We start from the raw sequence: 25,931 nt of genomic DNA on the forward strand, positions 1-25,931 counted from the left end.
TTAAAATACTTAGTTACAATACAGTGGGATCGTTAGGAAAGAAGTTTGTAGAATACGTTAATATATATTTTTTACTCCTGTACACAACCTTTATAATATCAAATTTAATTTTTATAGGTTAAGTAACTCAAAGCAAGTAGCCGAAGCATTTAAGCTTGAGATCATGCTCGACTCATAGTTTTAGGTTGCCTTAATGCTATTAGGGAAACACTAATAGCATACCTTTGTGAAATATTTTCTGTGGAATACATGAAAGGGGAGTTGCAGCAGCTGATGGAAAATAAAACAGTATCTAAACACAGAGCAAAACTCCATCGGGTGAGTAGACTGAAGAATAATACTGATTTGGACGTGATGAATTTGTTTATGTTGTTTGAAAACTGCGGAAAGTGTTTTGCAGTCGGTGTTTTCAGTCGAATGCAGGGTATGCGGTAGTAGGCGTTGTATTAAAAAAATTATGTAACTGTCTTGGATCCAGCTTAGAAAATCTTTTAATGTATTGTATAGTACATTGGCTTGTTGAAAATTGTCGTATACTGGGTTCAAAATAAAACAAGAAAGGAAGCAAACTTCGACAAGCCGAAATTTATATACCATTGCAGTTATTACAAAACGACTACATTTCGATTTCTATGCCTATATTACTAAAAACAATGAAGCTATGTCAATTTTGCGAAGCACTTTGCTATCATTTCTATGATTTTGGTTTCCGATTTTGACAAAACTAAAAGCGTAAATTCTGATATAGTAAAAAATAACCATATCTAAATGTAATATTTTAATAAATAGAAAAACATCAAAATACTTTTTTTTCATTTTTATTATTTTTTAATTGTTAGTTTTTTTTTATGGGAGCCATATGATACAGATGTCCGCTTTTAATTTAATTTAAACCGTAATTCCATAGTATTTAACTATTACCAAATCCCAAAAAACAACCAAAAAAATTGTAAACAACAAAGACGGACTGACGGACATGGCTTGGTCAAGAATATATATACTTTATAGGGTCGGAAATGTCTCCTTTTGCGTTGAAAATTTTTGACTGAAATTATAATACTCTCTGCAAGGGTATACAAAAATGGATTTCGATACTCGCAATGGTCGGGTTTCTGTTTTGCGACAACGTTGGTGCCAAGGCAAGGGGCTAAATGGAGACGGAGACCTGTGGAAAGCAGCTGGGTAATCCGCAAAACTCGACCACGGCAAGGGCATCGTTCCTTATTGGGGAACCGTTAACGGCGGCACCTGATATTATATGATTAAAGCACAGGGTCTGGAAATAAAACACAGCTAAATTACAGGAACTTCAGGCTCGAAACTAGTTTAAAAAGAAACCTGCAAACGCTTGTGTTTAATTAATTAGAATTTAGTTTATCATTTCATCCACGACAAAATTTACGCAAATAATTTTAATAGTGTTAAAATCCCCGAGAAATAACTTCTCTGGGACGAACATACCCATATATTGTGTACTGGCAACACATAGCACGATAATATGAATTACAAAGAAAAGGCTGTCAGAATACAATTCAGGTAGCTTTTGGGTCCTGCGAGAACCCTTTTACCTGTATTGGTTTTCATTAACAATCCACTGGTTGTATTTTTGTTTAGTGTTTTTATTTTAGCGGAGCAGGCAATGGTGCCGCTTCCGACGTTTAAATCAATCTGTCTTTTTACATTCTTTCTTAAGGTTTGGATAAGGCAGTTCGGTTGCGAGGTCCGCGCATGTAACAGTATGCTGACACTTGCACTTTCTGTGAACGGGCCGAGGCATACCGATCGGTTCATATTACGGCCACTTGGGCTTGTGACCGGAGCTTTGATTATGTAAACACTGCACCAAAGTGTTACAGTGTGTACCCTTTAAGTACATTTGGTACAGAGGGTATTCAATATATTTGCATACTACATCTCCCTCCCTTTAAAAAATAACGTAATAATATGAAATTATTATTATTTTTTTTTTTTAAGTAATATATATATATTATACATATAAAAAATTTTGTTTCTTTTCTTTCTAATGTTTTTTTTTAATTATACTTAATAGCAACAAAGAAAATGAAATTACGAAAAATATTTGTATCTATGCATGGCCATACTAAATACAATTATGAAATAAAAATTGTTAATCTATCCTTATGAACTGTTTGCTTCTTATTTTTATTATTTGTTATTATAATGTTATCCCTATCTAATATTTCCGTTACTTTATACGGACCAGTATATTTAGTGTCTAACTTATGACCTGTATCGTTTTCTATTTAAACCTTATCTCCTACTGATATCAATATTTTTTACTTTTTGATCATATAGTTTTTTATTTTTATTCTTATTTTCTAGTAACATGCCTCTAGCTCTTTTATATGCTAATTTTAGTCTATTTTTACTTTCCTTTGCATATTCATCTATATTTTATATCGGTTCTATGTTATCTATATTAAATTCTTTTGGCAAATTATTATTTTTACCAAATACTAACTCATATGGACAATAATTATGTGCCATTGAGGGAGTCCTGTTGAAACAAAAGACGAAATATTGAAGCCATCGTCCCAATCAGTGTATTCATTAAAAGTTCTATGACTTCTTTCGATTGTCCCAACTGTCGGTGGTGGTGTGCAGTAGATGTTATGTTTTTAATGTTCAAATATGTGCAAAAGTCATTTATAATTGAATTCTTGTATTCTGTTCCCATGTCCGTAATAAACGTCTTCATTGGACCGTACTTCAGAATAAATGATTCAAAAATTGCTTTAGCGACAGTATTTGCGTTCTTATTTGCAACTGGTTTGGCAACTAGATATTTTGTTAAGTCACATGTGACTACATATTCATTGCCATTCTCTGATTTTGGTATTAGACCAATAGTGTCTACTATCACTCTGTCAAAAACATTTATAGGTGTATCTTTTATTGTTAACGGGGTTTTTGTATGCGATGTGATTTTCGCTTTCTGACATTTTTGACATTTTCTTACGTATTCAGTTATATCTTTAGACATACTTTTTCCAGTAATAGTGTCTTTTTACTTTGGCCAAAGTTTTTTGATATGCCAGTATGACCTCCTTGTATTGGATCGTCATGAAATGTAGACATTATTGCTTCTTTTTCTTTTAAACTTTGTATTTGGGTCTCCGGGTTGAGTAGCGCTACTCTCAATGATTTCTGTATTTTATTACCCATTTTTTTTTAAATTATCAATTGAAACATGTTCAAAGATACTTTCCCACGGTCCCACTTTGAGTTGACTGATTTTGTTAATACCGGCCTGCTTTTCAAGCCTTTGAAAGAATTGACCTAAATGAAGAATTACGTTAGTATATAAATCGCTAACATCAAATATTGCGATTATTTTCTTACTGCAAGGTCACCATTTTACCTACTTCGTCATTGTTAATGACTTCGTATACGTTGGGCTTTGAAGCTTTTTCAATAGTTTGCTTAGGCAATTCTATTTCTTTATTTTCCGCGCGGAATTTTTGTCTACTTTGATATCTAGTAGTGACTTTCTTTATAATTCCTGTAATATTTTGTAGCTCTTTGATGGTTATTCTTGATAATGCATCAGCTACATAATTGGCTTTTCCCTTTAAATATTCTACTGTAAAGTCATATTCTTCTAATTCGAGCCTCATACGTGTAATTTGGAATTTGGATTGATCATCGAAAATATATATATTAGAGGTCTGTGATCTGTTTTAATTATAAAATGATTTCCTTAAATATATGGTCGAAAAAGTGATATGCCCAATGAATTGCAGCTAATTCCTGCTCAATAGTACACTTGTTAGTTTCACCTTTTGTAAATGTTCTTGATGCATATGCAATGGGAAGTCGGAGACCATCATGGTTTGAAGTTAAAACCGCTCCACAAGCTTGCTTACTTGCATCTGTGATTATACAGAATTCTTTGGTAAAATCTGGATATTGAAGTAAAGTAAGTTCCATAAGTTTTGTTTTTAAATATTGAAAGGCATTTTGACATTCATCCGTCCATTGAAAAAAAACATTCGTTTTACATAATCTTGTTATGTGCCGTGAATAGTCGACGAAGTATTTTATAAAACGTCTATAATAGTTACAAACTTCTACGAAACGTCTACCGCTGTCCGCGTCGTGCGGTACTGGATAGTTCATAATTACATCATATTTCGTCTGGAAGTATTCCTTTATCAGTGCATTTATGACCTAGAGAAGATGAACATTTTTCTGGATGTAACTTCAGGCTGTATGCCCTACATTTCTCAAAAACATCTGTTAAGTTCTTAAGCATATGTTTTTCGGAACAACCGATTACTATTAAGTCATCTATATAAAGGAATGCTTGAGAAGGTTCCAGTCCAGAGAATGCTATAGTCATCATTCTCTGAAACGAGTTAGGAGCTATTTTTAATTCAAAAGGTAATCGCGTGAAGCGATACGAGCCATTGCTCGTTGAAAAGGAAGTTATATCTCTTGAGCTTTTTTCTAGTTCAATTTGATGAAATCCCGACATTAAGTCAAGACATGAAAAGTATTTGGCTCGACCTAGTTGATCCAAAATATCATCAATTCTAGGGAGTGGAAATTTATCAGATTGTCATTTTTTATTAATTTTTTCGATAGTCAATCACTAATCGCCTTTACTTCTGACCCGGGGGTTGGTTTCTTAGGGATAAGTAGCAATGGGCTATTGCTTTCGGATACGGATGGTTTAACAATCCCGTCGGAGATCAATTTTCCTTCTTGCTTTTGTATTTCATTTATCTGACTATGTGGGCTTCGATAATTTTTTATGTATACTGGTTCATCATCTTTTAATCTCAGTTTTTGCTTATAGAAAATATTTGTAGTTATTGATTCGGTTTGTAATCCAAATACATTGCTATATAGGTTGCATAAGCTTGAAAGCTGTGATTTGAACTGTGGAGGAAAGTTTTTTGAATGTTGAGATAATACAGACTTTTCTCTATTTTGTAGATTGGTTTTGACTACATCATAATTGTAAGATTATCTGTCCTGACTTGATCGGTATTTGTTGTGTTGGATGTTGCTATGGTATTTGCAATGCAAATACTATGCTGAATTTCTAGATTTGTAATAAATACACTGTCTTCTTTTGAATTAAGTTGAATTTTTTTAATAACTTGGGATCTGGCTGGCAGAAGTATAGCCTGGCAGAAGAAATTTTGGGTTATTGGGTCTAATTATAAGCCAATCTTCAGATGGCTTGAAGTTTAATGACATTTGTATTTATACCCGTTACTCGTATAGTAAAAGGGTATATTGTATTCGTGCAAAAGTATGTAACATGTAGAAGGCAGCGTTTCCGACCCTATAAAGTATATATATTCTTGTTCAGGATCACTAGCCGAGTCGATCTAGCCATGTCCGTCTGTCCGTCTGTCTGTCTGTCCGTATGAACGCTGAGATCTCGGAAACTATAAAAGCTAGAAGATTGGCATTTTGCATGTAGATTTTAGGAGTTCCTACGCAGCGCAAGTTTGTTTCAAAATGGTGCCACGCCCCCTCTGACGCCCACAAGCTGTGGCCACAGTTTTGATGCTATTATGAAAATTTTAATTGATATCGATTGGCTTAATAAAAGTTTGCCACGCCCACTCTAACGCCCAAAAACCCATTAAACGCTTAAGCCCGTAGCGTCATCTAACGGATGACTTTGGAACAGCTGGCCAAGGTGCTAATTCGAGCGGAAAAAAACATACAAGAAGGCATATTTTTATTAAGTTGTCTAGCTGAGTAACGGGTATCTAATAGTCTAGGCACTCGACTATAGCGTTCTCTCTTGTTTTTAATAAAATCTATTCCTAATATTCCATCACATGGAATAGGGAATTGTAGATTCACGATATGAAAATCGTGTGGGATTATATATTTAGTCGTCTGTATCTCAACAGAAACTAGACCTTTGGATTTGGTTATTTCTTGACTTTTTCCTTTTATGTCTATAATATAATTGTTTTGGATGTCGTGAAAGATATCAGAAGTTTCTTTTAAAATTAGAAAGACAAGTTAGTTTCCGGTAGCCACATTGATGAAGGATACGAATATATTGCTTCTTCTACTGCTGAATATTTAAAGGGTCTTGTGAGTTTCCCGATGTATTTTGGGCTACTCTGACATTATTTTGATTGTTGTCGTTGTTGTGGCCTCGATTCGAGTTACCACGGCCCCTAAAGTTTCCTCTATAATGGCCTCTTCCTTCATTGTTGGTCTGGTAGTTGTTGTAGTTATTATGATAACCAAGAAAGTTGCCTCTATAATTTCCGCGTCCACGATTTCCGCCACGCTGTGGATAATTCGTGTAGTATAGGACAGTGTTTGACTGTCCAGTTGCTTCTGTACAACTATTTAAAAATTTGGATATGGCTTCATTCATTGTATTGAAGGTACCAGCTTGCATGATAAGTTTTACCTTATCGATTGCGCAGTTTTTAGTGATTGGTTTAACTGCATGATGAGTTGAATAACTTCTTGCTAACTCTAGGTTTAAACCATCAGTTATATACGCACCTTCTAAAGCTTTTGTCATCTGCATATTGGTTAGCAGTTTTGAAGGCTCATTCGTTTTGCTGACAATACTTCTACAGTTTCGCCTTTGACATTGCTTTTTAATCGCAAAATGACTTCGGTTTCTGTAGTTTCATTTCCTATTAGATTTCTGGCAACACCTTTTAGCTTTGTTTTTATTATTGAAACACCTAATTGTTCGTGTTCGCCTGTTATTGATTTTATTATTTCTAATGCATTTCAGCTTTACCATCGAAGACGGGTATAAGCTTGGATGCAGTATTAATGAAATCAATATTAGTTTGTGCCATTGTGTTACTGAATTTTTCCTCTATTACGCTTGAGTTACTATCAGAATCAGTGCTATTTTGATCTGACATTAAAACAGCTGGGATGGTAAGATTTTGTACGTCTTGCTCTTCTATTTCTGGCTGTATTGAGTCAGATTCTACTGATTCTATTGATTTAAGGTCATCACCAAGTACCAAATGAGTGTTTAGTATAGTTGGAACTGAAATATCCATACTGTACTTTTGTTGTATCGTAGACTAAGTAAAAATGTTGATACTTCGGACCAATGGTCTTTATTTAGTTGTTGTCTTTGGCCATGTATTAGTATACGTGCTTCATTAAAGCATGTTCCTAATATTTCTGTATGTTTTTTATTGTTGTTTTTAGAATACCGTATTTAATTCTTTATATAATTCATTCCATTCCATTTAACGTGGCCATTTATAATTTGTTTTTTTTTTATTTTTTATTCAAGTAGTTTAAATCTATTCATGTATTTTCGAGTTTTAATTTTAAACAATCTTTGTTTCTGCTTAGTATAACTGTTCGCAGCAGAACGCCTAAATTTCATTGTTTATTATCAATTTGTAAGTGTAACGTAGTTTGCTAACAGCATCTGCGTTGCGCTAACAGCACCATGTAAATTTAACAGTACGAATGTAAAACCTCGAAAACAAACACTGTACAACACTTACTATTCTCTTCTCTCGTTCTTGCCTAAAACTTAAAAGTACACGATCATAAAACGAAAGCTATGCCTTTTTATTTTAAATTAATAGGAACGGCCGAAGTGGGATGCAAAACAGCATCTCCTCAAAACATTGGTGACCACGACGTGATACTATCTGGGTTTTAGTGCTAATCGCAACTTCGGTTCTAACCTTTTGCTGTCTGGCCAAACGCCGTCAGGAACAGTCTTCACAAACACACACATACAATCGCGTCCAGAAAACGGTAATCGCGTTTTCCTGTGCCCAAATTTGACTTTCGTCAAGGGTAAATTTCTTGCATCCGTTAGTCGTGCTACAGTGAACAACATATAAGATGGCCAAAGTTGCTGACAACTTGCCGCCGGCAGACAATCAAGATGATAGATCGGCTGATATTGACTTCTACAAGGCCAAGTGCGCATCCCTTCACCGCCAACTGAAGGCAATGGGCGACCATTTCAGCATCGGCGACTTGAGTACCTACGATGAAGCCGACTTAATAGTTCGTATAGACACAGTTAATAAAATGAAGGACGAATTCGAAATGTGGCAAGATAAACTGGAAAGGGTGGACCTAATCGAGCTCTCCTCGAATGCACGCCCCGAGTTCGCAATTTCGTACTGGAAAGCAACGTCTTCGCTGACTCGCCACATGGATACCTTTATGAAGTCACACATCGCAGATGCTAGCTCAACAGCATTTCCTGCCTACCAGGACAATATCAATTTTCCTCCCAACTAAATAAGCGCAAATCTCGGCCCAGGTTCAGCGGCAGCTACGAGGATTGGCCAGATTTCATTGCCATGTACCACAGTGTCGTAGGGAACAACGAGGATTTAAGCAATGTAGAGAAATTTTAACACCTGCGCGCATGCTTGGATGGCGCGGCTCTAAACACAATCAAATTGTTGGAACCTGCCGATGCCAATTACGATAATTTTATTTATTTATGTGTTCATTACATTAAAGTTAACAAATATCTGCCAACATAAACATAGTACCCGACTCACATCAAGTGGGAGGGGGCAAGGACAGGTGAGTTAGGATGTTTGTTAGAGTTAAATTAACAGAGTATTCAGAATGTATCAAAAATACAGTTCGTTATATTGCGACAATAAAACGAGAAATGGATCATGTACTTCAAAATTCGACTTACAAATATCAAGGGCAATATGTCAAAAGTAACGAGTAGACCTTACAGTGATGGAGAACCGTATTTGACCCAGTAGGTAGCTTGAATTTACAAGACCAGTTATTAATTTAAGAAGGAACATGACACCGTGACAGGTTCGACGATCCTTGAGGCTGGTTCAGTAGACGCAGTCTATCCACGTAGGATGGTAGGTGACGATGTGTTTCCCAGTTTAAACCACGTAAAGCAAACAAAAGGAATTGTTTCTCTACCGATTCGTTAAGGTCTTGATGATTGGTATATTAAGGAGACCAAACACACGAGCAGTATTCTACAATTGGACGAACCAAGGAAATATATAGGTGTTTCGTGGTATAGGGATCCTCAAATTCCTTAGACCAACGTTTTAAAAGGGCAATAACCCCTTTAGCTTTACTAACAATAGTGCCAATGTGATCAGAAAAGTTTAAGTTGTAGTTGAATAACACTCCAAGGTCTGTTACGGAATTTATGCGTTCAAGATCATTCGACCCAATAGAATATGACGTGAGGAGAAGCCTCTTCCGATAAAAAGAGATCAATTTACATTTCGAGTTATTTAAAAACAGCATCATTCTGGATGCACCAAGAATGAAGGTTGTTCAGATCGGCTTGCAAGAGATCATGGGAATTGGGGTTCGATAATGGCAAACAAAGTTTTACGTCGTCAGCATACATCATAACATAAGAATAGAGAACTACTTGAGGCAAGTCATTTATGAAAATTCCAAAAAGGAGGGGCCCTAGGTCGCTCCCTTGCGGAACACCAGAATTCACTTGAACAGAGTTTGAGATTGTGCTTTTAAAAGCTACTCTCTGAGTCCGGTTCGAAAGGTATGTTGAAATCCACTTAGTCAACATGATCGGGAATCCTAGTAATGTTAGTTTTTTAATAATAACTGATGGTTCACGGAATCAAAAGCCTTACTGAAGTCCGTAAAAATAACATCAGTTTGAATGTTATTTTTAAAAGCGCTTCTGATGACTGAGGTAAATTCCAGAAGATTTTTAGTCGTTGGCCTACGTTTCATAAAACCATGCTGAGTTGGGGCTGCCATACTGAGCTGCATTGGTGCTGTAGCTGAGCGGTAATAAGCTGTTCAAAAAACTTGGGGATCGCGCTCAGTTTTGCAATACCGCGGTAGTTTTTAATGTCCGATTTGCTTCCTTTTTTATGAAGTGGAATGATAAACGATTCCTTCCAAACTTCAGGGAAAAACGAATGAATGAGGGATATCTGAAAAAGTTTAGATAAAGGTTTGCACAAAGCTACGGCACATTTTTCTACAACACAGCTCGGTACAAGGTCAGGGCCCGAAGAAAAAGACACCTTGATTGTCTTCAGATTTTGTAAGACCTGACTAATTAAGGGCGTGAAAAAACAGTTGGAGTGAGGAAGTGGGTAGGGAGACTGGAAAAATTTTGCAAATAAGTTTGCAATATCGGCGTCACTAGAGGCAGATGTCGTATCAAGGTGAAGGCAAGATGGAAATTGTTGCAATTTTCGTTACGAATTAAGAAATTCGTAGAACTGCTTGGAATTCTATTCTGCAACGGTTTAGGTAACCATTGTAACATACGGAATTATTGACTAAGAAATTTGAACGAGCTATTAGATACATCGAATGGTCAACTTGGAGCCCAGTTATCTTAAATTTCTTAAAAAGTCTAGACATGGAATTTTTAAGGAAAGATAGTCTATGAGAGAACCAAGCGGGATTTTGAGGCGCGTTTGCAGAGGGAAATGAGGGAACGAACATATCGAAAGCAGAGTAGAGTATACCATAAAACTGTTCTACAATATGTAAGGGATCATCGTTTGAATCCATAAAAGACCAGTCGAGTTCCGATAAATGAATATTCAATTCTGCGAATTTAGCTCTTCGAAAACAGCAAAAAGATGCTGGTTCGATTTCGGAACATGACTGTAATGGAGCTGAGGCTTCTAAAGTAACCTCAAGTGTAGGATGGTAAGCGTCTTCAGGATTGGAGAGAGGGCTAATTCGAGTAATGCATTGGCGAACTCCGAGACAAAAATAAGGTAAAAACTTTTTGGAGCAGTTCAAGATTGAGTTCAGTTGTCCTAATGAAAGATCAATAAGACCAAGAACAAACTCATGGCCCTGCTGGGAACGAGAGCAATAGAATCCGTTGATGTCATCCAGGAAATGTTAGGCTGGTTAAAGTCGCCCCTTACAATAAGATGATCGTTATAACCGAGGGTTGAATGAATACCCTGAATTTGAGCCAAATGCTGAAGGTAGAGTCTAATATCAAAACGAGGGGGAATATACGAGCAAGATATAAAAACGAAAAAATCATGAAGCTTTATCCGAACTGCAACAAACTCTAATATGCTGTCCGTACCAATTATCGGAATACGTTGAGAGACAAGATCGGGTTTGACGGCAATAAAAACACCACCGTCAAGACGTACTGAGCGGTCACATCTATATATAAAATAATTTCCAGCAAATATTTCGCAGTCAGACAGAGGAATTAAGCGAAGTTTCGGTAAAAGCAATCACATTGGCATCAAAGGTGACACTGTTCACTTGCAGTTCACTAAGTTTGCCCAATAAGCTGCGAACATTCTGGTAGTGTAGTGAAAAAGAATTGTTTTGTTTTTTGGAACGTTGGTTGAAGGAATCTGAGGCCCGTGGACCCGAGGACTAGGCATGTTTACATACTCGTGAACAATAACATATTTAGGCCATATAGAAACATCTAGAGCCTTATTAAGATGTTCCTCAGGAAGTCCAATTTTAAACGAAGATATTTCACGTCTCTGCTTAAACTTGAACTTCAAGACGGTTAGTTCGGCTCGAGAAACATTCAGTTTGCTGCTCAGGTAGTTTTTGACGTCATCTTCAGAAGCACCAGGGTTAAGGCGAGAGACAAAAATGAGCTTTTTTTGTGCAACGCCCGATAAGGGCTTAGGTTCCATACGAGCGACTCCAAATAAGGTTGTATTAGAAGGCGTCAAAATTATTCCAGAGCCAGCTGCAGCAGCACGCGGCGTAGATGTCAGGTCATTTTTGACAATTTGCAGATCAGAAGGTGCGACTCGATGAGCGGTCCAAAATAATCAGCAGCAGGAGTAGGTCCAGAGGAAGCGTCTGCCGTGCAGCCGTCGGCAACGTCAGTAGAGGCATCCCTGGTAGCCAAACGGCCTTTAAAGTTGGATTCAGCCTTTTCAAACTATTAATAATATATTAATAATATTAATATTGACTTTAATATGATGGCAACTGGGGCAGGTCCAATCCAGGTTAGAATTAGATATAGTCCGGTCTGCAATTAGGCCAGCACTGTGCCCAAGGTCGGCACATTTAGGATGAGCAATGTTGTCACACAGCCAGCAACCAATTGTGGGATGTCGAGAGGTGATTTTACCATTTAAAAGGCAAGGCTTGATGCAGCAGGCAGACATACTAAATTGTTATGTTGTTGTCTGATATATACGCGTAGAAAAACCACGTAGATGTAGAAAGCTTTACGCGTATGTGAGTGTTCGCGACGAAACGATGAGCAAGCAAAAGCATCAACAACAACACAAGTGTAGAAGTTTCCGGTAAACTCAAGAATAGAGTAGAACAAAGCAAACACGCAAAACGATTTCAGATAATATAATAATGCGAAATACGAAATAAGTCAGTGTTTTATATGTTCAAAGCTTTTCGTTATAATAACGAACACCAAAAACTAGTCAAAATGACACAAGATCAGATCAAACGGTGTAGTTTACACGGGTAAAATATGATCAGATGGAGGGACGATAAAATAGACGTTCGACAACGACTAAGTTTGCTTCGGATTTGAATTCGGATAAGGCATTGGAGTTACTTACAAAGCGTTTGGATAACAAATTGCTACATTTTCAGGGTCATGTTCGAGCTATTTTTGGGCTGGCAAATGTTAAAAAAGGAACTTCAGAAGCCCTGCTCGGTCTAAGTGACAAAATCAACTCGCACCTTCGGACACTTTGCACCATGTCAACCATTCCTCAACTGGCCGATGGATTACTCATTCACATTATCTCACGCAAGCTCGACCACAGCACTCAGGAAAGATGGGAGGACAAGCTTCCCAACTGGACTGATATGTCAACCTTCCTAGAACGGAGATGTCGCATGCTGGAAAATCTTAACAGCGCTACGGTACCCACACCTAGCCTTCAGGTGAGCCGAAGCTCCCATAGATCAAATCGAAGTATTTTATTGCCACAAACATGAGAAACCAACAACACAAAGTTGCGATTCTAAGGATCACTATATCGTGAAAACCCCACTATTCATAAATCTGTCCCCAAGCTTACGTCACAAGGAAGCCAAACGTTTAAATCTGTGCCTAAATTGTCTCCGGAAAGGTCATGGCTTGCAGCAATGTCGCTCAGGGCATTGCAGGCACTGTCAACAAAAGCACCATTCTTTACTGCATTTGGCCCCCATAGCGGCTCAATCACCTGTCTCATGTGCACCTGGCTCGCAGCTTGCAATTGCATCCCAGCCGAGTATACCAGATTTATCAACGCCCTTAGCTTGCACTCTCGTAGCCACTTACCCTGAAGACAACTCTAGGAACGTGGCCAACAAGTCCTCCGAGTACGTAATGCTCCCTACTGCAATCGTTTATGCAAAAGGTCATTCAGGCGTGTATATACCATGCCGTGCCTTGTTGGATTCTGGATCCCAACTCAACTTTATCACCACGCGTCTGGCTAACCAGCTCCAGATCAAGGTTCACCATGCAGCCGTATCGATATCAGGAATTGGCGAGTCAACGATAGCATCTAACTTGTCAACTGACAACGCCTAAATTTCATTGTTTATTATCAATTTGTAAATGTAACGTAGTTTGCTAACAGCATCTGCGTTGCGCTAACAGCACCATGTTAATTTAACAGTACGAAAGTAAAATCTCGAAAACAAAAACTGTACAACACTTACTATTCTTTTCTCTCGTTCTTGCCTAAAACTTAAAAGTAGACGATCATAAAACGAAAGCTAGGCCTTTTTATTTTAAATTAATAGGAACGGCCGAAATGGGATGCAAAACAGCATCTCCTCAAAACAATAACTACGATTATTAATAAAATAATAACAATAAGTATTGTCACTACTTTTAGATCGGTGTCTTTGATTTCAACTATGTTTATTACATATGCTGTTGAATCTACCGATTTTACATCTACTAAACCCATTTTGTCAATATGTTTGATTATTTCTTCAGATATAATTTCTTCTGTTTTACTTATTTTATTTGCCTCTAATGAGATATGTTTATTTAATAATAATTTTTTAATTTTTTCAAAAATGTATTAAAATTTTTTTTTTCTGCCTAGTGTTTGTGTGGCTTTACAGGCCGCACTCTAATTGGGCAGAAATGGTTCCGCTCAATTTTAAAATTTTTATTTTTAATATTACATTTTATGCATCGCAGTACATAAAAAAAAATTTTTTTTCGTGGGCGCTCTTAGAACCGCTGTCGGTTCCTTTTCCTTAGCCCGGCTTGATGCGCTGGGCGGTGCCGGTGCTGGCTGCACAGGCTCTTCCTTCTACGTTGGGGCACCGGTGCTGGCTGCACAGGTCAATTTTTCCGATGGCATGTCTGCAGGTGACGCTCTCTCGTTTGGGCAGTTGTCCGGTCTTCTTGGTAATGGCTTGGGGATGGAGGCTTGGATATTATTTTTCTTTTATTATTTGTATTTTAACTGAGTGAGCTGCGGTTGTGGGTTGTCTATTATCGAGACTTGATTTTAAAAAATCAAGCTCGGCAACTTTAGTGCAGTTGACCAAGCGGAAGGCGGCGTTTTGGTAAACAATAGCCACTTAATGTGTGCTATTCTTTTATTTAATTAGTATATATATTCTTGATCAGCATCACCAGGAGAGTCGATCTAGCCATGTCCGTCTGTCCGTCCGTCTGTCCGTCCGCCTGTTCGTACGTCCGTTTCTATGCAAACTAGTCTCTCAGTTTTAAAGCTATCTGCTTGAAACTTTCCCAAAAGTTGTCTTTCTATTGCAGGTAGTATATAAGTCGGAACGAGCCGGATCGGGCGACTATATAGCTGCAATATAACTGAACGATCGGAAAAGCCATAACGTTAGTAATTTAAAAGTTAGGAAGTTGGGATTTTCTATGGGTTTTATTTTTGGCGAATCAATCCGACCTACCAAATTTCATAAGGATCGGCCGACTATATCCTATAGCTGCCATATAACTGAACGATTGGAAATGCCATAACTTTGGTGTTTTTAAAGTTAGGAATCTGGGACTTTTTATGAGTATTAAGAATGCATCATATGAATAATTTTGGAGAATATAATTTACAGAATATTCTGCAAGGGTATATCAACTTGAGCTCCGTCCGAAGTTAGCTTTCCTTTCTTGTTTTTTTTTATTTAGTTCCTTCTCCAATCCGTGTAATCCATATTCAGTGGCCTTAAAAATGTTTAAGTTTCTTCTCCATTAGTCCTGCAATCTTCGGATCCTGGTCATTTGTCCTGTCACGGTCACCATGTATTGGTTGTCATTAACAATCCACAGGTTGTATTTTTGTGTAGTGTTTTTATTTTAGCGGAGCTTCCGACGTTTAAATCAATCTGTCTTTTTACATATTTACCTCCTTTAGGTCTGGATAAGGCTAAGTCTCATAGCCGCGCTGCCCACAATCGGCAGCAGAGAGACGGCTATGTATATATTATTTATATAGCTATGCTCTCTTAAATTTGAGCGCGAGGGTATATGCACATACATAAGTTCGGTTGCGAGGAACGAGCATGTGACAGTATTCTGACACTTGCACTTTCTGTGAACGGGCCGAGGCATACTGATCGGTTCATATTACGGCCACTTGGGCTTGTGACCTGAGCTTTGATTATGTAAACACTGCAACAAAATGTTACAGTGTGTACCCTTTAAGTACTTTTGGCACAGTGGGTATTCAATATATGTGCATACTACATACCACCATATTTTCTGACTACATCTTGCAAGAGCAAGTCACAAAATAAATATTTGTTTCTGCATTGAAAGGGATTTCGGTGCAGCACACATAGTTTCTGCAAAACCAACTTGGGCCGGTTGTCTGGAATCAGTAATCTCTTTTGGCGGTGTAGGTATATTATGAGAGTTATGTGGAAACTTCAACCTGGTTAAAATTATATACTCAAGAAACTTTGATCGTATCCCACATTCCAAAAGAATTAAAACAAGTTCCAATTTTAAAAATTATACTATATCCAGATGAAAAAAACATCCATAAAGTAAGTATTCACGAAATAAATAGCATTAAAGAAAATAAAGTACTTAATAAAGAAACAAAAGAAGTAATAAATATCAATTAAATAACAAAGTAAAAATAACAAATTTTTCAATTCAAATAAATGAAATGATAAATTCATAACAATTACTATGTTAGATTACACACAAAATATAATTACAATTGTTCGCTCAAACTTGAATCATATTGAATTTGTTAAAAATAAAAACTTCAAGTTTAGTGTAAGTTAGTTTAGGGCGAAGGCGGGAGCACAATAAAGTTTTCTCTCGCTCTCGGCGAAGTCGCCCCGTCTTCGCCAACCTTCGTTAAGCTAGGCTCTAAGTACTTTGTCGAAAGATATATAAGCATTCGTTGAAATTGATTTGAGCCGTCGACACCTTTTCTTATCGTTTTCGTTTCTCGCTATTAATAATTTTAGCCACCGCCAAGTTTTTTCGGTAATTAATAATTAGAAAACTCTCTAATTTTTCATGGCGCCCCCGGGTGGACGTTAAAGTTATTAATTTATTTGGAAACTAGTGACAGTGACACATAAACCAAAAATATAAAGTGCAAGTGCAAGCAAAGCACTCAATTACATACATACATAGTGTTTTTTGTTGCCCGCGGCGTGTCGGTGTGGACAGAAAATACACAGCAGCTCCTGCCTAAAATATCGTGCCGGTCGCGAAATACCCTGTTCGCCACAAAAGAACTGCTGCCAGAGGGAAGCCCTGCGATTGTTCAATGTGCAAAAGGAAAGTGGCAGCTGGATTGAAAGACCCTAAAGCAGAACATGAGGTATTTGTGCAAAAAATTGAAAACTTGAGTTTATAAGAAAAACAATTAAATTGTTTATTGTCTTGTGCTGAAAAATTGCACCTCGCTTTCAATTCTTGGCACAGACGTATCGATATAGTAGAGCTAGTTGTGCATGCATTTATTTATAATAAATAAAAATAAAAATTTATATTAAAATTTATTATATACACATACATATACACATACACATTATAACCTATTTGAACCTCCGTTGGACGCAACATTTACATAATTGTGTTATATTATTGCAATCACTGTCGCCCCCAATTTATTTATTGAAACTCGAAAATTAAAAGTTAGTAAAATCATCCCAGCCGCTATACATAACTAATACATAAGCCCTCATATACAAGCAGCTGCAGTGGTTAACTTTTTCGTTTTCCTTTTTCGCTTCGCTTGTCTGCCGTTAGCATCGTTGTAATTGTTGTTGGACTTTTGGTTTGGCGCGCTGAAGATCAAAGTGACGCGCTACCCTGCATTCGGACGGGTATACTGATTTTTGCCGTCATTTGCAACCACTGTTAATTTTGATACCTCGTGGCTCGATATTCAATTTAATATTTTTTTTTCGTCGTTTTCGTTGTGGATAATTATTAAAATAATTTTTTCGAACAAAATTAATAATTAAATTAAATTGTTATTTACTCTTAGTATTTATTTAACATTTTGTCGTCGTCCTAATTGAACAATTATCCTCTTTTAAAACTTATTTATTTTATTAATTATTATTCTTGGATAAATAATTTATTTATATATATATATTTATTTATTTTCGTGGTTTATATATAAAAAAATAAAAAATAAATTAAAATGAGTCCAGATAAGCCAAAATCTCTTGAACTTCTTGCGGATCTTAAAAATAAGCTCAAAAAACCAGTGATGAGCATCCGCCGATTAAATGATCGAATAGAAGCCGGCCAGATTCCGATCCAAGAAGTAGAACTAACTTGTCGGCTAGAGATTTTAAATGCTTCTATTATTAAGGCAACTCAAATACAAGAACAGATCGAAGATTTAGATGATGGCGATGAGTTCGCAGAAGAGTTGGAAGAGCTTTCAATAATAACCAAGGCAAAAATTATGTCGCTTATCTCAGCCTTGAAGACGGCAAGCGAAACCAAAATAATTGGATCAGCTTCTGTAGCCCTAACTCGAGCTCGACTTCCGAATTTGGCATTGCCGAAATTCAGCGGCAAATATTCGGAGTTTAAGAATTTCATTAGCCTTTTCGAAACTCTTGTTCATCAAGACGACAGCATTCCCGTCATAGAAAAATTCAATCACTTAATCTCTTGTCTTTCTGGTGAAGCTTTGGGAACTATTAAGGCCTACCAAGGCACCGAGAGCAATTATGAAAAGGCTATGATCAGCCTGAAAAAAGTGTATGATAACGAATGTTTAATTTTTATGAATAATATTTCAACATTGTTTAGTCTTCCGAAAATAACGCAACAGTCAGCTTCGTCTTTAAGAAATATTATCGACACCGTATCATCTATATACGGTTCTTTGTTATCGATAGGAGACGACACCAAGATTTCAAATGCAATGTTGATCTATCTTGTTTTGAACAGAGTAGACCCAGTGACCAAACAAAAATGGGAAGAACAATTAGATTATGAAAGGTTACCGCTTTGGTCCGATTTTGAAAAAATGTTAAACCGCCGATACCAGCACTTATCCGCTGAAGAATCGACGAAACCAAAGCAAGATAAAGTTATGTCGAGCAAGCCACATAATCGCAGCTCATTTTCTTGTTCTTCGTCCAACAGTAAATCCCAGCAAAGTTGTAGCTATTGCAATGCAGGAGACCATATCCTAGCGAACTGTGGTCCGTTTGGTCGCCTTTCGGTAATGCAAAGGTTTGACTTTGTAAAATCTGCTTCCTTAATTGTATGCGAAAGGGTCACACTGTTTCAAAATGCAAATTTAATAAATGTCGAGTTTGTGGCCGCTCGCATCACGTTTTACTGCATAGATATACAGTGTCCGAAAATAGTTTAGCGTTGCCACCACCCCAAGAGATTCTTTCTCCCTCTTTAAATTAAGATCAGCCTTCCACGTCACATGTAATGCATGCGACATCATTGGACAGAGTGATTTTAGCCACGTCGATCGTAAGTGTAAGAACTAAAAACGGTGAATATATTTGGGCCCGAGCACTTCTTGACTCTGGGTCCCAAACGAATTTTATAGCAGAGGACCTTGCTCACCGCTTACAGATCCGTAAAGAGGAGTCGTGTATAAACTTACTTGGTATTGGGGAGTCCATTTCTCAAGTTAAGAAAAAGGTACACACAATGGTGAAGTCACGTATAAATGGTAGTGAGTTCTCCTTCGATTTTTGGATTTAGAAATCAATAACAGGATATCATCCTGACCAGTCGGTCAATATCAATGACTGTGAAATTCCAAAGAACCTACCACTAGCAGACCCCTATTTCTACAAGCCACAAAGAATAGATATGTTAATAGGAGCAGAATCATTTTTCGAATTATTAGCTGTTGGACAAATTAGACAAGGTTCTGACTTTCCAACTCTGCAGAAAACCCTCTTCGGCTAGGTTGTATCGGGTAGATATAAGGCATCTTCCCCTACAGAAGTTGTGAAAAGTTTCAGTTGTAGTGAAGAGATTTTAGTGTCTAGTGACAGCACCCTACAGAAGTTTTGGTCACTGGAACAAATGCCATCTCTAAAGAAAATTCTGTCACCTGAGCAAAAGTTATGTGAAGAACACTACCGGAAGACTACTCAGGTTTTGCCATCAGGTCGGTTTGAAGTAAGACTGCCGTTTAAATCGGATCCAAATGAGTTAGGCAACTCTTTTGAAGTTGCAAAAAGGCGGTTTTTGTCGCTTGAAAGAAGGCTGTCTCGAGACCCTGAGATGAAGGAAATGTACCTAGAATTTATGGAGGAGTACCTTTCCTTAGGTCATATGTCTCTTACAGATAAACTTCCTTCTGCTCCACATTATGTTATCCCACATCAATGTGTTCTGAGACCCCAAAGTACGTCAACCAAGTTACGTGTCGTTTTCGATGCGTCTTGTAAATCGTCAACTCAGAAGTCTCTAAATGACATTTTGATGGTTGGGCCGACAATCCAAGATGAGTTGTACTCAACGTTACTGCGCTTCCGGCTGCATAGGTTTGCCCTGACCGCCGATGTAAAGAAAATGTATCGCCAAATGATGGTGAATGAAGCAGATATGCAGTTTCAACTTATAGTGTGGAGAAGAGACCCCTCTGAGTCCTTGAGATTATACAAGCTCAACACCGTAACATATGGTACTGGACCAGCCCCGTTTTTGGCTATTCGGTGTTTAAAAAGGTTAAGTGAGTCTGCCAAAGTTTCCTTTCCTAGAGCTGCTAAGGTTATTGGATCCGACTTTTATGTCGATGATATGTTGACTGGTGCTGCATGCGTAGAGGAGTTAAAGACTATTATGTCTGATGTATCTCAGGTTCTTCAAACTGCAGGTTTTGAATTGACAAAGTGGTTTTCAAACTCACCTGACGTTACCGCATCTGAGAGCACAGTTAAATCCATACCCATCTCGGACTCAGAGTCAACTAAGGCGTTAGGAATATCGTGGTTGCCTAACGAAGATGCCTTCAAATTTCAAATTGACACTGCTGTCATGGATCTCCGAGCGACAAAACGGAACATACTATCGGTGACATCGAAGCTGTTTGACCCCTCGGCTTATTAAGTCCTATTGTAATTAGAGGAAAGATCCTATTGCAGGAACTTTGGCTTAATAAGTTAGATTGGCATGAGTCGATTCCTATTCATTTGGAAACAGCTTGGAATATGATAAAAATTACATTGTCTAAATTAGAGGAAATATCTATTCCCCGGTTTGTGCATACCGATCCGATGTCACCGGTCCAATTACATGCCTTTGCTGACGCATCCTTAAGAGCTTATGGAGCTTGCGTCTACATTCGTAGCAAAACTGCAGAAGGTTATAAAATATCGCTGTTGACTTCAAAGTCTAAAGTAGCGCCGCTCAAGACTAAAACACTCCCAAGGCTTGAGTTATGTGCCGCTCACCTTCTCGCAGATCTCTGCCACAGAATCAAGACCCTATTAAAGGTACCTATCAAACGGATTGTTTATTGGTCGGATTCTGAAGTTACGCTTCATTGGATCCGGTCTCCTCCATCTTCATTATCCACATTCGTATCGAATAGAGTAGCGGAGATTCAAGAGTGGTCAGGTGAAGCTACGTGGCGGCATGTTCCAACGAAACAAAACCCAGCAGATATTGTATCAGGAGGTTGTGACGTCGACGAAATTATACACTCAACATGGTTTACTGGACCTGCGTTTTTAAAAGAGGAAGATGCAAACTGGCCCCAGAATGCACACTTTGAACTAGATGAAGAAGTCCTACTACAAGAATCGAGGAAGACTGCGGTCGGACTGACCGCTGCTGTAAGAAATTTGGATTTGGTAGATGTCATCGAGGGATTTTCGTCACACCTTAAACTGCTTCGGGTATTCGTTTATATGTTCCGCTTCATAAGAAAATGCAAAGACAAAAGTATGGTATTTGAAAAAACTTTGTCGCCGACTGAATATAATGAAGCTTTTCTAAAAATTGTCAAGATATTACAGAAGCACGAGTATCATGAAGAAAGAGAAAAAGTTCGTAAAGGATCCAGAGTTGGCCCAAGTCTTCAGCGATTGAATCCATTCATCCATGAAGACAAGGGGACTTGGTGTCACTTTTCTTTGTTGCGAGTTGGGGGGCGACTAGCTAATGCTCCTATATCATACGATGCCAAGTTTCCATTGTTGTTGACAAAACGCTCCCAATTTGTGCAGAGCTATGTTCGGCATCTACACCATTCCAATTTTCATGTTGGTCCACGAGCCCTTGTGAGTCTCCTTCGACAGCGTATTTGGATCGTAAACGCTCAGGAGGTCTGTATCCATTTCCTGGCTGGGATTTATGTATAAAACCGTACAAATAAAATTGAGTAATTACTGTAGTTGTATGGAAATCATGGGTAATCTTAGTCAGTTCAGGGCTCGTCCTCCGCCTCGTCAGCCTCCTCCTCGTTCTCCGTGAGAATGGTGCGGATCTTCATGAGCAGCTCCTTCTTAACGGCGTCCGGAACAAGGGTGCGGGCTTTTGGCGTCACCTCCGTGATGAGCTGCTCCACGGTGAAGCTGTTGTTGGTACCCTTCTCCAACAGAATAGTGCGGCACATCAGGCGCACCTCGTCCCGCCAGCCGCACTCCGTCAGCCGACTGCACAGCAGGTCCTTGATCTTGGAACGGTCCCCCGTCAGCACCGTGTATTGGTCCACTGCGGCGGAAACGGTCATTCTGGATGAGACCGGCAAAAGGGATTGGGTTCTAATGCTACAAATTACTTCTCTCGGGGCGTCTTCTTCTTCTTCTGCAGTCAGATAGTTCGATCATGCATACGCTGCTTTAAGTGTAAGCCTCGACTAATGACACAAATTATGGGAAATTTACCTGCAGATCGTCTCCGTGCTCTCCGCCCATTTGCTATATGTGGCGTCGATTTTTGTGGCCCTGTCTATACGACATTGAAAATTCGAGGTAGGCCTCCGTATAAGTCCTACAATGCGCTCTTCGTTTGTTTTGCGTCCAAAGCGGTTCATCTAGAAGTTGATTCAGATTTAACCACAGATTCCTTTTTATTGGCTTTTCAAAGGTTCATTGGGCGCCGAGGATGTCCCCAAGTCGTCCATTGCGACAACGGGACGAACTTCGTCGGAGCGAGTCGCCACTTCCGGGCCCTTCGAGAGAGGATAGAGGACGAAGCCGACGCGATACGCGAATTCGCATCAAAAAGCGGATGCGAATTTGTCTTCACACCACCGCGGGCTCCGCACATGGGCGGACTATGGGAGGCAGGTGTCAAAACTGCCAAGAACCTACTCCTACGGGCGGTGGGCAGCGCGCTCCTAAGCGCAGAAGAGCTGGGGACAGTCCTCGTGGGAATCGAGGCGGTGATGAACTCCCGGCCGCTCGGAGCAATCAGCAGCGACCCAAGCGACGGAGAGGCACTGACACCCGGGCACCTACTGACAGGCGGGCCGCTACTCGCCACACCAGCACTCTGGACCCCGGACCAGGAGGGTCTCAACTGCTTGCGGCGATGGCGGCTTGTCTCGTCAGTCAGGCAAATGTTCTGGCGGCGATGGTCCCGGGAATATGTCCTGGGCCTCCAAATACGGGGCAAGTGGCACCAGCAGCAGCCCAACATCAGCGAGGGAGATCTCGTCCTCGTGGCCGAGGACAACCTGCCGCCCCAACAATGGCTCCTCGGCAGAATAGTAGCCAGGCACGCAGGGGAGGACGGCATGGTCAGGGTCGTCGACGTGCGGACTAGTGGAGGAGGCCTTTTCCGGCGGGCCATTCATAAGTTGGCGCCGCTTCCATTGTGTTGAAGCCCGATGGGTGTTCAACGGGGCCGGTGTTCGCTCAAACTTGAATCATATTGAATTTGTTAAAAATAAAAACTTGAAGTTTAGTGTAAGTTAGTTTAGGGCGAAGGCGGGAGCACAATAAAGTTTTCTCTCGCTCTCGGCGAAGTCGCCCCGTCTTCGCCAACCTTCGTTAAGCTAGGCTCTAAGTACTTTGTCGAAAAATATATAAGCATTCGTTGAAATTGATTTGAGCTGTCGACACCTTTTCTTTTCGTTTTCGTTTCTCGCTATTAATAATTTTAGCCACCGCCAAGTTTTTTCGGTAATTAATAATTAGAAAATTCTCTAATTTTTCAACAATCAATTGTATAACTTTAAAAAAAACACTATTATACATAATACAATTTATATTTAAAAACAACAAACAAAATAATAGTTTAAAGCTTATTAATTTACAGCTTTAAGTAAACCATGTTCAACTGTGAAATAAGTGACTTTTGTGTATTATTAAGAAATGTTTAAATATTTTTATATCCTTGCAGAGGGTATTCTCATTTCAGTGAAAAGTTTGCAACGCAGTGAAGGAGACATTTCCGCCCCTATAAAGTATTCTTGATCAGCATCGCCAGGAGAGCCGATCTAGCCGTGTCCGTCTGTCCGTCTGTCCGTCCGACCGTCTACGTTTCTACGCAAACTAGTCCCATAGTTTTAAACTATCTTCTTGAAACTTTCCCAAAAGTTGTCTTTCTTTTGACGGTAGTATAAAAGTCGCAACGAGCCGGATCGGGCGACTATATCATGTAGCTCCCATAGAAAAAATCGGAAAAAAACAATTCAAAAAAATTATAACTTTGTTGTTTTTAATTTTTTTTTGTTTGAGATTTGGTAATGTTTAAATATTATGGAATTACGGTTTTAATTAAATTGAAGACGGACAAAAATATCATATAGCTGCAATAGAAACGATGGGAAAATGCAGCATAGAAATCGAAATGTAGTCGATTTGTAATAACTGCATAACTGCATATATAAACTTCGGCTTGCCGAAGAAAGAAATTTTTGGTTTCCAATTAAATAAAAAACTTTTTTTAAGTAAATGAAGAGGAAAATATTTAAATTTAGTGGAGTACCACATTTTAGGTAAGGCTTGCACGGTTGTAGTCTCACAGAGCAGAAAAGATGAGTAATTGGTAAAGCCCTTAAAAGGCCAATAATACCGGGGTGTATTATACACTTTTTCTTTTTTATTTTGAAATGAATATATCTATAAATCTATGACAAAACTGTTCTTCGGTTTATCATTTAATCTCAAGTCTCCCTTATCGAGTTGCATACAGATGATTCTTATCCTTGTACTGATTTCGTTATGGCTTAAGCAGTGAAACAAACCTTGGTAAGACACATTTCGAACTACCTTTGCTTCTGAGTATGACTCAACGAATTCGGTATTCTACTATACCTTTCTGCTGATATACTCTGCATTTTTTTTCTCTGCAGAAAGGTATTATTCTGCTCATATACTTTGTTTGTTTTTGTTTTCGGTATAATTCCTTTCTGCTCATATGCACTCGTTGTTTTTTCCTGTATTATAACTGGCCCATCATTCGCTGCTGCCAGAAATTTGTTTGTCAATCATTAAAGTTGGCATGGAACACCCTCGCCTCTTTCAATGTTGCTAGGCCGCTGTCTTGCATCTGAATCCATTTTAAGAATCCCCAAATTTCACACTTTTTCGGAAATCTGCTGAAAGTGGTGGTTTCAAGAGTCTCAGGATTAAAATTTCCATTTTCAGCTCTTTCTTACGACTTTTCTGTTTACCCTACAAATTTCCGCATGTGCTCATGGTGAAAGTCGTGATTTAAAAGACCGGTTTTGAGCAGCAATAACGCTAACGAAACCCCGAGGGCCTTACCAGTAATGGAACCGCCTCCTAAAGACTTACCTAATGTGTGTATTAGCCGCTAACGTTATCTGCGGCTTTTAACCCTTCCTCTCTCGAGTTTTTCAATTTTGTGCGTTTTGCGACTTAATCTGGTGGCAGAACGAGGTACTGAGAGAGCGATCGCACTTGGTGGTGAACTGGGAGGACTCCGACTGGAGTTGGCGACAATGAACGGCGGGGTTTGTCTACTCCGGGTGGACTCGGAATCTACGGGGGTCCTACACTCCGGATATTCTCGGAGACTACGAGGATTCTACACTCCGGATATTCTCGGAGCCTACTAGGGTACTACACTCCGGTTATTCTCGGAGTCTATGAGGTGTCTACGCTCCGGATATTCTCGAAGCCTACGTGGTACTACACTCCGGTTATTCTCGGAGCCTACGAGGGTACCACACTGCGGTACTACACTCCGGCTATTCTCGGACGCCCTCTGGTGGCAGAACGAGGTACTGAGAGAGCGATCGCACTGCTTGATGGTGAACTGGGATGAGTCCGACTGGAGTTGGCTACGGGGACGGCGGGGTTTATCTACTCCGGGTGGACTCGGAATCTACGGGTGTCCAACACTCCGGATATTCTCGGAGACTACGAGGATTCTACACTCCGGATATTCTCGGATTCTACGAGGTTTCTACCCTCCGGATATTCTATGAGACTACGAGGATTCTACACTCCGGTTATTCTCGGAGTCAACGAGGTGTCTACGCTCCGGATACTCTTGGAGTCTACGAGGGTACTACACTCCGGATATTCTCGGAGTCTACGGGATTTCTACGCTCCGTATATTCTCGGAGACTACG

General features: G+C 39.1%; 2 protein-coding genes across 4 annotated transcripts in view; both read right to left on the minus strand.

Annotated features, from left to right (window-relative positions):
• LOC108041495 (unconventional myosin-VIIa) overlaps nt 1–25,931 on the minus strand; it is a 1,185,777-nt gene that overhangs the window by 167,936 nt on the left and 991,910 nt on the right. The gene's annotated exons all lie outside the window — the stretch shown is intronic.
• On the minus strand, nt 21,806–22,178 carry LOC108038953 (enhancer of yellow 2 transcription factor). Of its 2 annotated transcripts, XM_044459309.1 has the most exons (2): nt 22,161–22,178; nt 21,806–22,093 (listed from the first exon to the last, which is right to left on the minus strand). In XM_044459309.1, coding segments are annotated over exons 1-2 (288 nt in total). In that variant the 5' UTR covers nt 22,162–22,178; the 3' UTR covers nt 21,806. The 2 variants fall into 2 exon arrangements, with proteins under 2 accessions (XP_044315244.1, XP_016971336.1); XM_017115847.1 differs by having other exon boundaries at nt 21,806–22,178.

Source organism: Drosophila rhopaloa, unplaced genomic scaffold (assembly GCF_018152115.1).
Source record: "Drosophila rhopaloa isolate 14029-0021.01 unplaced genomic scaffold, ASM1815211v1 contig_190, whole genome shotgun sequence".
Classification (NCBI taxonomy): Eukaryota; Metazoa; Arthropoda; class Insecta; order Diptera; family Drosophilidae; genus Drosophila; species Drosophila rhopaloa.